This window comes from Sitophilus oryzae, unplaced genomic scaffold (genome assembly GCF_002938485.1).
Source record: "Sitophilus oryzae breed Bouriz unplaced genomic scaffold, Soryzae_2.0 scaffold_1274_pilon_pilon, whole genome shotgun sequence".
Taxonomy (NCBI): Eukaryota; Metazoa; Arthropoda; class Insecta; order Coleoptera; family Curculionidae; genus Sitophilus; species Sitophilus oryzae.
Window position 1 is genome coordinate 3,687,974 of NW_022145920.1, and position 15,459 is coordinate 3,703,432.

The 15,459-nt window shown below is 30.9% G+C and overlaps 1 protein-coding gene and 1 long non-coding RNA gene across 4 annotated transcripts in view; one reads left to right on the forward strand and one right to left on the reverse strand.

The window, feature by feature from the left end:
• Positions 1 to 15,459, forward strand: part of LOC115874376 (nuclear distribution protein nudE-like 1-A) — a 41,505-nt gene that overhangs the window by 20,581 nt on the left and 5,465 nt on the right. Inside the window, exons 7-8 of one of the 3 annotated variants that reach the window (XR_004048829.1) lie at positions 7,374 to 7,493; positions 12,018 to 12,067. Coding sequence is in view for 2 of the 3 variants with exons in the window: in XM_030889522.1 (XP_030745382.1) it covers positions 12,018 to 12,067 (50 nt within the window). In the remaining variant the exon portion in view is untranslated. Of the gene's footprint in view, positions 1 to 7,317; positions 7,494 to 12,017; positions 12,068 to 15,459 lie in introns of those variants that run through there. The other 2 variants (XM_030889522.1, XM_030889523.1) reach the window with 2 other exon arrangements.
• LOC115874377 lies at positions 2,398 to 3,005 on the reverse strand. Its single transcript, XR_004048830.1, has 2 exons — positions 2,514 to 3,005; positions 2,398 to 2,454 (listed from the first exon to the last, which is right to left on the reverse strand). It is a non-coding gene; the product is annotated as an uncharacterized LOC115874377 (long non-coding RNA).

Below are 15,459 nucleotides of genomic sequence, written 5' to 3' on the forward strand. Positions count from 1 at the left end.
GATACTATGTAAAAATTCCTTCAAATAAAAAAGTTTCTCGCTTACCGAAAATCATGATACAATAAAGTTAATGTTTGAAGTTTAATCCATTTTCCAAAAAAAATACACTCACTATGGAATTTTAATTACCTCAGCTATCACCGCCTATGTGTTCTCAATCGATTAAAAAAAAGAGTTTGTGAATAAGTTGATTAGTTTAGGAGTTATCGCGTAGGAAAGATAAAAAAACATGGTTATACATTTTTGACATTTTGCTAGTTAAAAAATTTCTGACACCCCCAAAAAGGTCGTAATTAGTTATTTCACATGCACAAAGGCCTAACTGATAATCCTGTATAGATATCATGTAGTTATACCTCCAAAAAAATTTTTGACACTTTTGATATCGTTTTTACTCCACTGAAATAAATATGGGAAATATTCAGATGTGATTTACACTGAATGCGTCCGACCAAAAATCAGGCGGTGGGGATCGTGAACGGACCGCCTTCCACAGCACACCCGCTCTACCCGACCCCTGAGACCGACCCGAGCGGTGTAGCGCAAATGGACTCTTAAACGCCCAGCAGTTTAAGCAGAATATTACTCAATGGTTATATTTTATGAAACACTCTGTATATATTTTTAACAAATCTTAAAATATGTAAAACAACATAATAAAATATACATGTTTTAAGAGTTTTTCCGAAAAAATCACCGGTTTTTAAATAAAAAATATTCTAATATTTGAGAGTAGTTTCACCCCCTTAGAATTCGAGTTTCGAAAAATCCCTTCTTATCGAACCTCTACTCACTAAAGTCAATCCGTTTTCCAAAAATCAGCTTTTTACGTCAAAGGGCTTTAAGCTTGGGATCGTGATTAATCCATGATAGATTTTTCAAAACACCCTGTATACATTTTTAAAAATCTTAAAATATTCTGAAAATTTTTCAGAATAAATAAATACCTAAATATTGAAACTTAATAAGTAAGTACTGAAACATACAGCGCCATAATATCTCGACCTCCGCCCGTTATGCTCGTAATAGGTTGAAAAACAATGTAACTAAAACAACTGAATCGTTATTCTCCAACCTGTTTCGACCCTCCATCGACAATCGACCGATGCAGCAGCGTTCCTTTCCCACTCCGATTATCTCGACCACCGCCCTGTTATGCTCGTAACAGGTTGAAAAACAACGTATCTAAAATGACTGCTTCTCCAACCCGTTGCGAGCCTCCATCGACAATCGACCGATGCAGCGGCGTTCCTTTCCCACTCCTGTTATCTCGACCGCCAGGCGTTATGCCCGCAACTGTTTCAAAAAACCTGCTTCTTTTATATCCTATTATTTTTAAGCTGTTTAAATACGACCATTGACGGTATCGACCGAAGCAGCTACGTTCGCCGTAGCGCTTTCCCCACTCCGTTGTCCGTTGTCTCGCCGCCTGTTCAGACGACACTAAAACTCGAAAACCTCAGGAAGCATTCGGATCCTACACGGAGAGTTCGGTTTTGTTCGGCGAGAAGCGGGAATTTTGAACATTATGAATAATCGAGAATCGAATAATAATCACAGACAATAATTTTATTATGCGAAATTGCTAACAGTAGTTGACTGTTTTGGTTGTTCATTTTGTTTTTTATAGTTTTTGACTATTTTTAGAAATATGGCTATATTTAAAAACTGATCTGCATTCATATAAAACATACAAATGCCATTAAAGTTACGAAATGTAATTTGTCATTATTTGCTCATTTTAAAGAAGGAAGGTGGTTAATGTATATGGCTGATATTTCGTTATATACATATATTGCCTACATCAAGTGATTTTAGTCAAAGTTGCATTGATTATTGGTGTAAATTAAAAATTGTTTCATTTGCAGATTCATGATCACTATCTAATTTGATGCATAAGTGAGAACCATAGCTTTACTTGGAGAGAGCTCATTATTCTCAAATTCTACTCTCAAATCTTTTATTAAAATATCAGTTCTTAAATTGAATCACATTTTCATGGGGAAATAAACGTTTTGGGAAAATTTGTTAGCTTAATTACTGTAACATATTAGAAATAAAAAAACAAATTTATATTCTACTTTTATTAGAATGTTGCAGTTTCGATTACGGCCTATAAAAAGAAACTGCAAGAAACTTATGGCTGTTCTATGTCAAGAAAATACAATAATTACAACAATACAATACAATAATTTTAACAATAAACAATACCACATTGTACAGGTTAGTAGTAAGTAGTACAAAATAAATATAAAACCCTTACCCCAACAGTCAATACATATTTACTTAAGTAAGACCAAAAACAAAATAAATAAAGCCTTAAACCAATAACCTCTTTCACTTTGTTGGGAATAATTCTTGCTTATCCATTTTCCTTTTATGGCTCATTATATGGTCTTTTTATTGAACTACTGGCCTTCTCTGTTCATTTAGAACAATAATTGCTGACGTGTCCTAAAAATAAAAAGAGACTATTTGGCATAGTGTTTTTTTTTCATTTCTATTTTACCTACCTGGCTGATTTACTATGATTACGATAATAATTGAAAGTTTTTTTCCACGCAGTCATTATATTTTCTTGGCTTGGCGAATGCATAATTTATCTTGATCTTCTGTTTTTCATACCACAGTTTATAACTTTCCTTTGTAGCAAAGTCATAGGTAAAGTTATGTGTTTCCATTTTCAATTTATTACTTCATGGTGTTTACCTTCAAATGTTGTTGCAATATACTGCAACTTCCACAAACTATATAGACTACCATATTTAGAGTACACAGTGGGCAAATAATACGTTTCTTCTTATTATAGTGTTTTTCACAAAATTAAGTGAAACAACACAAATTAAAAATAATCCAGTCTGTAATATTAATTTTCTAAACTAGTTCTAAACTTTTCTTACTAGTTATATGAATCGCTGGATCCCCAAAACGCATTCACAAATTGTAAATCTTCTTTAAATGCTTTTAGTATTTTTGGTATTGTTTAAAAATACAGGAATGCTGTTGAGTTTTTACCTTGTTTTTTAAATAGGCCATATTTACTCTGATATTTATAAAAGTGCCGTTGTTTACAAAGTCCATCAGCGGCAAAGATCAGCTGAGTTTGACGTAGACCGCGGTTGCGCGGTTCAGCTTCCGAGTATTTTGTCCTTAGAGAAGGAAAGAGAGATTCCCTTTCCTTGTCTAGGGTATCGTGAGTTTTAGTGTCGTCTGCCTGTATCGATGGTTGACGAAATAACATGTTTTCCATCCATACTAGTTGTTTTTTGGAATTGCTTCGAGCAGCATAGAATTTCGTGGTGATGCAGAGCGCCGACTTCGTTTTTCGTTTCACGAGCGGCCGATCTCTACGTGTCGTTATTTTATATCTGTTATTTTTTAGAAGTAGTAACGGTTGCGTTATGTTATTTATAAATAATTGTTATAAAATAACAGATAGTTAAATAACAACCCATCACTACCGTCTCATACTCTTTCAGATATTTAGCAGTAAAATAAAGAAACCTGTTATTTTTAAGCTGTTATTTTAAGCTGTTTTTTATAAATAACTATAACAGTTTCAACTGTTATCTAAAAATAACAGTTTTGCCCATCACTACGATTTACAGCAATTTTGGCATTGATTTTGGGTCCTCATCAACATAAAATAGTGTTTACTGATTTTGTAATGTTACTGTCATTGAAAAGTCATATTATTATTGTTTGTTAGCGTTTACTCTAGTAGAGACGGTTTTACGTTCTGAAGTATCGGCTGTTGTTGATTTAATTGATCAAGGTAGAGATCAACTTTTGGACTTAAAACCATATCTGCTCAACAGACAATAATAATATGATTTTTCAAAGATAGTGACATTCAATAAATCATACACACTATTTTATAGGTCTGTTGACTAGGACCAAAAGCAAAGGCATGGCTTTAACGTAAAAATTCTAAAAAAAATATTACTGTGTTATTATATTCGTGGCTTCTTTAAAAGCGAATATCTAAAAAAAATAAAGCTATTGATATGAATCAAAAAGTAAACTATCGAGAAAAGAGACGTCTAGATAACAGAACGATTTTGAAATTTCTTGCTTTGTTTAACGTACTCCACAGAGTGTTCCAAACTTTCACCAAAATAGCAACATTTTGTTTTTCCTCGTATAATTGACAAATGGCAACTTTCATTTTTAATTTCGAAAGAGATACTAAAAAGTCAAATAATTTACCTACAAATTGCTTAAAAAATCATGAAAATCGGTCCACTAGAACACAATATACAAGAATGGTCCGAACTGTATTCCGGAAACTTCGGTAGCGTATTCTGCAGATAAAAATAAGTAAAAAAGCTCGTATAAATGTATATCCTAAAATGCTTAGTTTCGGAGATAGAGGATGTAGAAGTTTCATTTTATTTCGATTTTTTCCAAATCAGGGGTGGAACTCTGAAACGAAATAGCGATCGGTAGCGATGAGGAATACTGTCGCTTGCCATTTAGTTTGCACGGCCAAGATCAGTATTCTTTATCGATACCGATCGCTATTTAGTTACAGAGTTCCAGCCCTGGTAGTTTTTTGACATGAGAAATTTGAATTTGATGTCAATATAACTCCTATTTGTAGAGGGCGACATCTGCATATTTTTTAACTGGTTTGAAAGAGTAATAACTTTTCGTCTGTACCTGTATAAAACTACTGAGTAAAAACATATACATTTACGATATTTCTTACGTAAAAAAGGTCTCTTGGTAAAAATCGCTACGAGAAATGGTTCTGGAGATATTTGGAATTGAAATTATCAGTACCTGTCATCATTGACATAAATTAAACATGTTCACTAAATTAAGTTATTATACTGAAATCACAAATTTGAAATATTTTTGTGCCAAAAATTCAACAGGATGCTGTTTTATCATCATTTTTTCGAAGAAAAATTTATGATTAATTTAAAAAAATAAAAATTTCCCAAATTTATTATTATCTACCCGACGCACGTGTTTATTTTTTTGTCAATAATGACATGTGTTGACTATTTCCATTCTAAATATCTTGAGAAAGGTTGCTCGTAGCGATTTTTCCCAAGAGACATTTTTTACATAAAAAGACACGGAAATGTATAATTTTTCACTAAGGTAAAAAAAAGGGACAAAAAGTTAGTATTTTTCAAAATAGTTAAGACACATGTAGGTGGCGCCCCCTACAAATAGGAGTCATATCGACATCAAAAAGAAGTTTCTAGAAAACTACAATATCTAAATCGGAGATTTTTTGCACATGACTGTTTCAGAACGAGAACTATCGATTAAAAATATTTTCAATATGGCGGCACTTCCGGAAATACTGGAAGTTGACAGCAACTTCTCTGTAAAATTTTATGAATTTTGATATCAAACACTCTTTATCTAACATTAACCGTTTTTGAGAAAAAAATATTTAAAATTTTTGGAGGAAAAAAACTGCCTGTAAAAAAATGGTAAGCCTAAACGACAAATTTATTGATTACCTCAGCCACTGTGGCATAAAGAGAAGACATGTGGCTATCTATTTAAAAATTTAATTTTTTCGCGCGCGTTTGTCATATAATATTGACCGTAGCTGTGATCGAATTGAGCAATTAAAAAATTATCATAAATAATTTTTTTCAAATGGAAACTCACTTTTTTATTTCACTAGTGAAACGGTTGTTTAATTCTTAACTTTTTGATTATACATGTTCCTATACCTAAAATAAATCGTTTTTAAGTTAATTGAGATTTAGTTTTAAAGCGTATTTTTTTCTTAATTTTATCTAGCTTCTTTTGACATTAAGTGTCAAACCATCAGACAATTTATTTCCTTCTGTCAAAAAACTAATTATTTCAATTTCATATATTATAAATACTGCTGGTAAAACTTTTTAAAGTGTAGGTATTTATAAAAATATATCTCGTATTTTAGTGATAGCTAATGGCAATATGACATGGCCAGATATAGTTTTACATCGCGTGACGTTTAAAGTCATAAGCCTACTGGTTAAATAACAAAAAATATACCCTTTTAAAACTAAGTCTTAAATAACTTAAAAACCAGTTATTTTAGGTATAGGAACATGTATTATCAAAAAGTAACGAATTAAAAAACCTTTTCAGTAGTGAAATATAAAAAGTGGGTTTCCATTTGAAAAAAAAATGATTTATGATAATTTATTAATCGGTCAATTTCATGACAGCTACGGTCAATATTATAGGACATTCGAACAATTTAATTTTTGAGTTAGATAGCCACATGTTTTCTCTTTATGCCATAGTGGCTGTGATAATCACTAAATTTGTTGTTTAGGCTATAAAACATTTTTTGACAGTTAGTTTTTCTTCCTCCCAAAATTTTAAGTATGTTTTTTTCTGAAAAACGGTTAATGTTATGTATAGAGTGTTTGATATCAAAATTCATAAAATTTTACCTAGAATTTAAGTATGTAATAAAAAATGGGGGTATCCATTTAAAATAAGAAAGTTGCTGTCAACTTCCGGTATTTCTGGAAGTGCCGCCATATTGAAAATATTTTTAATCGATAGATCTCGTTGTAAAACAGTGATGTGCAAAAAATCTCTGATCTAGATATTGTAGTTCACTAGAAACTTCTAATGCACGCTCAGCCTGGGACACCCTGTATATTTATACGAACTTTTTTATTTATTTTTATACAATTTTAAAATACATGAAAATTTTAAGGTCTCGTTATTCGTGCCTGTGAGTGTAGTATCTTTTCATATCGACAATATCCATAATCAAATTTACAACACCCACTTTTAAGATGGCACAGTTAGCTATCATTTTGATTTAATAGTTACTTGTAGTATTGCCATTCTCCCATGTAAAATATGTTCACATCTTTATTTGGACATCTCTCAAAATCATTTACAAGGTGTACTATATCAGCAGTAAAGTAAAAATGGTGTTAGTTTGTGTCAAAAATTACCTCAGAAATATTTCTTGGACATTTTAGGAATATCATGCATTTCATTATTCATTCTCGATAAATATAAAAAATATTTCCCCAAATGGGAGATAATCTTCAAAATTAAAAAAAGGCAAATATTATTAATACTTTAACGACTTTTAAAATGTGTGCTTTTGTGTAAAAAATCTAAATTGTATAACTTTATAATAATTAATGACTTTTATTAATTATACATTATTAGTGTATGGAAATAAGTTAAAATAAGCCATGTCTCCTGACATTCATAAAATTTGACAAGAGAAATACGACTTAGTAGACGGTAGTTTTGGTTTCTGTTAGAACACCACTATTTAAAGACAAAATTAGACTGCTTATACCGCACACAAATTTTTTCCAGCATGGCATGGGGTTTTAGTATTTGATGCACGATACCTCTTTTGTTGTGCTTTTTAGCTGACCCGGTTCCTTTGTTCAAATTGTGGTCAAATTAAATGTACCATGTGCAAACCGGACCGTACGCGGCTTAATAGGAATAGTTGCAATTTGTAGTGTTTGGTATGGTTTGGGTGAATAGTAAGTTTTTATTTTATTTTTTTTAGTTTATATTAACCTTTAACTACAATAGTTGAAACACAGAATTATTTTAATCTTATACTAGCTATCTACAGGGTGGCGCCTCTCATACGCCGCGAGCGGAAGCTCCACAGGGGAACGACAGTTTGTACAGAAATGAAATTTTGTTAGGTTAATTCAGAGCACTTTTTAAAAATATAAAGAGTTCTACAGGGTGTCCCCAAAAAAGTTACGTATCAAAGTTTGGCTACGTTGTAATGGAACACCCTATTCCGGGTGCGTCTCAAAAGTGGCTCACCCCTATAACTTTTTTATTTTTTCAGATAAATAAATGAGATTTGGTATGTGTGTATATGACATAAATTAGGATTCATTGACGTATTCAATTGTTTTTGGTCACTTCCTGTTTCGCCGGAAATGACTACAACTTTTGATTTTTAAATGGCACCCTCAGCATTTTTTACTTTATTCGATAGAAAATGACATTCTGAATAGAACGGAATGGAACTCGTTTATTTAACTGAAAAAATAAAAAAGTTATAGGGGTGAGCCACTTTTGAGACCCACCCGGTATATTAATTGATTTTCGAATTCGGGGAGAAAAATAAAGGTGAGTTTTATAAGGTCAGTTTTATAAGAGATAATATGACTAAAATGTAAGGTTTTTGACATATTTAACATTTTCTAGAAATAACGAACAATTTTTAAGTTACTGGAATTCACCCGGTATAGCCTAATATGTAGTTAAATTAACTATTGTACTTTAAATCAAATTAAAACTTGATCCAAAAAGTTATACAGGGTGAGACAAAATTAATATTGAACATTGGTCGCCTTTGAAAGCATGTTACTCTTTTATTTTAAATAGAACACCCAGTATATTATTCTGATATTCAATGGAGAATTCATGTCTCATCAAAATACTATTAAGGTTGCCTACCCCTCCAACAAAGATTTTCCTAGATATTTTCATTTACATGATTTGATCTGAGTAGATCTCTATTATACATATTTGATAAAATCTAGGTGACTGTGATATGCCTGACGTTACTTCAACATAGCTGTCTAATTAGTCCAACTTTAACAACAAGTTATCATTTTTTTGTCAGTTAAAATAAAAAATTTCTCAGAAATTTGCCTAAAACGCAAACTTATCCTACATCAGAGAGAATTAATATGATTCTATTAATCGGTGAATGCAGTGTGCATTCACCAATTAATAGAATACTTAAGTGCTCCTAATTTTATCTAGTCTGTTTTTTTTATGGGAACATGTTAAAAACAGTGTTTACAAAAGTCGACCAACTATTGTCAACAACTTGAGAGAAATTATTGTAGCTGCTTTTCGAGGTAGAAGTCCACATATGCCGTTTAAAATGAAAAGATTCTTTTGAAAAGACAATCATTTTAGCAGTTAACAAGAAAGGAAGCATTTTGAGCATTTGATTTCATCTGGCTAATTTTTGTCACATAATTATAAGTTTATATCTAGTTTTAATTCTGTAATAATTAAAATATGTTTTAAACGTGTTTGTTTTTATTACCGTTGAGTTTTTTACTCTACAATCGTTAATTTTTGTTAAATTAACAAAAGGTATCTCACACAGCCACCTAGATTTTATCAAATAATAAAGATCTACTGAAGCAAAATCATAAAAATTAAAATATCTAGGAAAATCTTTGTCTGAGGGGTAGGCAACCTTAATAATATTTTGAAGATATATAAATTCCCCATTGAATACCGGAAAAATATACTGGGTGTTCTATTTAAAATAAAGGAGTAACTTGCTTTTAAAAGTGACTAATGTTCCGTATTAATTTTGTCTCACCCTGTATAACTTCTCGGGTCAAATTTCAATTTGGTTTAACATACGATGGTTACTGTAATTAAATATCAGGCTATACAAGGTCAACTAAATTTTGGGTAGCTATTATCAAAATTTAAAATTTACTCTTCATTTTCACAAAATGTGAAATATGTCAAAATCCTTAGATTTTAGGTATATGCTTCTTTAATAAAACTCAGATTTATTTTTTTCTAGAATTCCGAAAATCAATTAATATATAGGGTGTTCCATTAGAAAAAAAACACTTTGATGTATAACTTTTTTTGGGGACACCCTGTATAATTCTATATATTTTTATAAAATGCTTTCAGTTAACCTACATATGCTGCCAAAATTGCATTCCGATATAAACTACCGTTCTCCTTGGAGCTTCCACGGCGTATGAGAGGCGCCACCCGGTATAAGAGCTATCCATTACGATTAATTATAGTCTTATATGTTTAACTACAGTCAATCAAATATTATGTACCATGCGAGATCATACATCTTCATATTCTTTACTGTCTAGTTCTAGTTATTAAAAACTAACGTACAATATGATCGAGACAAAAAACGGCGTCAGCGATGGCTATGAAATGATTTGAATAAAAAGATTAAGGAAGGTGTGTAATACTATCCATGCATTTCTATATGGTAGACGGAGGTGGGGCCTAGGGTGGGGATCCTTGACAGTTCTTTTTGACGATTCGTTTGACACATTTGAATTTGATTTGACATTTTGTGGATTTACTGAGCTTCTCTGCTGAGCTTATTTTATGTTATTTATAATTTATTCTATAACTGGTAGAATAGACATAGTAAATTTTTGTCACAGAACTTAAATTAACAGTGACACTATTGCGAATTATCGAAAAAGACTGTAAAGTAGTTGGTTGTGTAACGTGCGGTTGATCTCGGTCAAAAATCGACGGAAATAATGGAATAACTTTTCACTAGTAAGTAACTATACTAAGAGCTGGGGGGCAAAGGTTAGTCTTGGGTCGATATTTCCGTATGTAAAAAGAGTACAATGGCGTTTATAATGTACTGAACAAAGAGAGAACAGTAAAAACGTTGCCAAACGTATGAAATAAACCCAGAAACTGTGCACATTGCTAAGAGACGTGGAGGAGGATATAGCAGGTTCGTCGCGGTCGACGCAATCAGTACCATATCAGTACTTAAAATTCTAGGGAATAGTGTACATCATGTGTTGAGCTTCACGATTTAATTACGTCTCGTAATACCATATTTGTTTATTTATTAACGAGTCGTTGTAATTTTCTCTATAGCTTGTAAATTTTTAAGTGCAAGTTAGAAACACTTGCACTTTTGGTAGAAAGTGGAATTGAGTTGGTGTTCGACAGTGGTCGCGCTATTAGAACTCTTACTTCAAAATTCGATATCTCGAAATTCGTTAAAAATAATTGATTGTAGTTTTTTTCAAAACTTTCTTAATATTTCTGCTATATTTTCTCCGCAGGCAGTATGTGAAAATTTTTATAAATAAAAAAGGTAACCCGACTTCTGAAAATGACAATGCACTAAAAGTAAATGAATGGGTTTCTTTTAAATTCTGAATGGAAAAAAACAATCCTATCGATTTTTTTCTTATTTAAACATCTTGTAAAAGATCCGAACTTCAACATAAAAAAGTTTCAATATCTAAAGTAGTTCTTGAGTTATCGCGTGTTATGTGTTAAAAGGTTGAGTTTTTAAATTTTCGCGATTACTGACTTTTCCTCGTTATCAAAAAAAATGGACACCCTAATGATATCCTTATAATTCCATTTCAGATGCTCAGAAACATATATCTAATATACTGTATAAACATATCTTATCTACCTGTCTTTTCGAAAATAAAAGTCTTTTAAAAATAAACGAGAATAGAGAATAGAGAAAGGCGTACCGAATAAATGTGGCAACGCCGCAACAGCACACCGTCGCATTTCTCTCACTCCGCCTTAACAAAATCCCTATGCGATTTATTACTTCCACACATGTAAATACCAACCCATAAGTAGTAAGAGTTGCCAGCACGGTATAATTTTTATATTAATTATTGACAACGTAAAATAAAACAACATATTATTGAGTCTACCCTACATCATATTTTTACACGTTTTAAATAAAATTAGAACAGCACTGATAAACCAGAATTTAAGTCGACCATTTTTAGCCCCCATCGCGCTCGACATAAGTTTTTTGATATGCTCCTTCCTTAATCCTTTTATTCAAAGGTAAAATTATATGGGGAATATCATCGATATTCATTACCAAGCCAACTGGACGCCGCGCCGGTTTTATTTTCGATCATACGGTATCTACATTTCGTCGCGTGTACATAATATGGTGCCTTCAGCGGGCTATTTTCACAGTTCGTAGTGAAGGTTGTATGAAACAAGTCCATTTTATGCAGACGTCTTTACTAAATAATCGTCTAGTATAGTCTATCCATTGCATAAAAAGACGAAATGAATAAAGTAAGGAGTATGGTAACCTAAACAGTTTTCTTCTTAATTCATAGGTTTACTACTTATATCAATTATAAAACTACTTGGGAAAACTAGTGAGAAGTCATTATTTTGATATGTTTTAAATTTTGGTGTGTTTGGCATTTATATCTCATTTGGAGGAGATTTTTTTAAATATATTTTAATTAAGATAATATCTGAAATAATTATATACATTTTTGCAGGGTTTAGAACGTCGTTTAGATTTTAGGGATCTCCAAACTAGTGAACTGAGGTAAGTAAATTTAATTAGTTAATAATTTTGTTTAAAACATAGTACAGACATATATATATATATATATATATATATATATATATATATATATATATATATATATATATATATATATATATATATATATATATATATATATATATATATATATATATATATATATATATATATATATATATATATATATATATATATATATATATATATATATATTGTTGTTTTAATGTTCTAAAGTCGACATCAGATAGCACTGATTTAATTTTGTATAGTATTTCCCAAGTCAATTGGAAATTCTGAGACTCTTAATTCCTTTGTTCAGATGATGCCAACAAAGACAGTGCCGAAATTAAGTCCCAATTTATTCCTACTAACTAGATAATCTATACTTATATTTTTAAATCAGATATTTATATCAGCAAAAATTGGAGTATGTCTACTAGCCTAACATAAATTAGAGGTAATTAATTGTAAAGGAATATTTCCTATGAATTAACTAGCTAATTACCAAAATCTTATTATTACATATGAAATAACAACGATCTTCATTTCCAAGCCAACTCTGGCGCCGCCGTTCCTTGTTTAATCACATAATATTATATTAAATTGTTTAATGATAGAAATTTCGTATTATTAATGCACTGGACCCAAAATCCGTAAATATAAGGATTAATCCGTAGTTCTGGCAACACTGCCTCCGGCAACCAACCACTCGAATAAGTTTTCTCCATATTATGTTACAGAAAAATTTATTTGATACTTTTTAAAGAACTTCTTAAATTGAAGCAAATTGTTCACATTTCAAATTTAATACTTTATAGGCCAGTAAGCGAGGATGAAAATAGGGTATTACCTCCGAATTCTTGACACCCGCACCGATTGACGACAAATTTTAACAGTGAATAGAGATATATGTAAGAATCAAAAGTTACGTAGTAGCGATGTGTGCTTTCACCCTGGAGGTGAGCGCCACCCCTTCTCGGGGGTGAAAAATAAATCACCCATTTTAATTCATTAATCACCAAAAATCAATAAAGGGATGAATTCTAAGCAAAAAATGTTCTATAACATTTTTTCACAAAATTGATATTTTCCGAGTTATTTGGGATTGAAATTGAAGGTCCTTTTTTGTAATATTTTTGCTTTCTTTCAATTTTTCTGTAGATCTCTTTATTTCGTAGATATTAAGTGTTTTTAGTTTGACTTCCACCTTCTTTGAGCCCTTAAAACCCAAAAATCTCGTGAAAATGAAGAGTTCAAGACTGTTCCGATTCAACTGTAGAGGTTAATTTGTAGCTCGTGTAATTTCCTACAAATTGATAGTTTTTATTTTTATGATTTTAGTCATAGATTTTGTTATTAATTTTTTTCTGAAAAAATGAGCCGACCTTTTTATTTTTATCATAACTCCGCGAGTTTTTGAGCTACAAACTTGAAAATACCTTAAAAAAAAGACATTTAAAATGTCTTTTCAAGCACTTTAAAAACGGCCATATTCATTTTCTTCGAAAAATGTGTTCTTTCGCCATTATTTTACGGTAAAAGGTTGCAATTAAGTTTTCGAAAAATAAAAAATCACTTTTACAGAGCGATAACTCGGCTATTACTACACCTACGGTAATCAGCAAAAAATGAATCGATTCGTTATTCCAAAAGCTTCATTTTTGGTTTATATGAGTTTTGTGATAAAACGCAAGACTTTCGAGTTTTTTTATAAAAGATGGCTGAAAAATATGCAGTTTTAGATGAAAAATCAACATTTTCAATCCTAAATAACTAGGAAAATATTAATTTTCTAAAAAAACCGTTATAGAGAATTTGTTGCTTAGAACTCATCCCTTTATTGATTTTTGTAATTAAAATGGGTGATTTATTTTTCATCCCCGAGGAGGGGTGGCACTCATCCCCAGGATGAAAACACCCATCGCTACTTTGTAACTTTTGTTTCTTACATATATCTCTATTCACTGTTAAAATTTCACGTCAATCGGTGCCGGTGTTCGGAATTCGGACCTTAAAACCCTCGCTTACTGGCCTATTATACCAAAGATAATTCTACTACGAATAGATAACCCACGTAAATGGGACGGCTGGAACCGGCCAGAAGACATCAATGCACACGTAAACTTTAATATTTCGTGCGGAAACCCTCGTGAACGAGACGCGGCGTTGCCAATAACTGTATTTTAGAAGACATCTATATATTTAATTAGAAAATTATATTGAATGCATTTATCTTTAGAATTTTTTTGGAAATTTGATACAAGTTAACTTGAAATAAAAAAAAAACTAAAACTAAACATATTTTAATAGATAACACTCATTTTTACAAAAAGCTACATAACAACATTTGACAATCAAAGAAACAAAATAAAAATTTGTCGAGTCAAATCTAAAAATTAGTTAAATGAAAAGTTTTAAATATATTGACTTATAGATGAGAAAAAAATTTATGTTTTTTTCATTTTGATATTTATAGTATATACAGAGTGTCCCATTTTCGTGTGTTTTACAGGGTTTCTCATTTATGAGTAGAGGTACAAAGATGAGGTTTTCATTATTTAGTATTTTATTATTTTTTCGTTTGATTTGCCTTCCTATGGGATTTCTAAAAATATAATTTAGGTAATCTATATTTATTTTTATAAATAAGGTAAAAAATGCATTATATTTAACTTTTTCACATACGCGGCTTGTTTGAATTGCGTAATCAACACAATCGAATATTTATTCGACTTTTGTTTCGACGAAACAAATTTTAGATGTTGGTTATTCCACGCTTCTGTGTGTAAACTTATTGCACAAGTGCATCAACAATTTCTGTAACTCTGATTGACACCCGTGTTATGTAAAAATTACTCAAGTTCATTTTCAGTGCAGTTTATTAAGATAACACCGTAGAAAGCATAATTATCTGATTAAATAAAATAAAATAAAATAATAATATTCTTTTAAACAAGTTTATTCATGTTAAAAAGTTAAAAAATGCATTTTTTACCTTGTTTGTGAAAATAAGTATATTATATTTGTAGAAAGCTCATAACAAGGCAAATAAAATAAAAAAATATACAGGGTGTCCCTTTAAAAACTACCGAACTTGAAACAAATTACATATTAACATTGGTTTATATTTTTTTCGAATTTCGATAAAACTGTTAAAAGAAAGAACATGTGTGATTCATTTAATTTTTATAACAGAATAAAAATGTACTATACAGGGTGTTTCAAAAACATGTGCCATCTCTTGTGGGGAGATTCCTCACATAAAAATAAGACTTATTTCTCGTATCAACATAGGTCCGATTCTGCTTTGTTTCGTAGCTACTGGGTGTTAAAGTCTTAATAATCTTTCGATTTATTATAATTTTCTTCCAAGTACTTTTAGTGATTTGAAT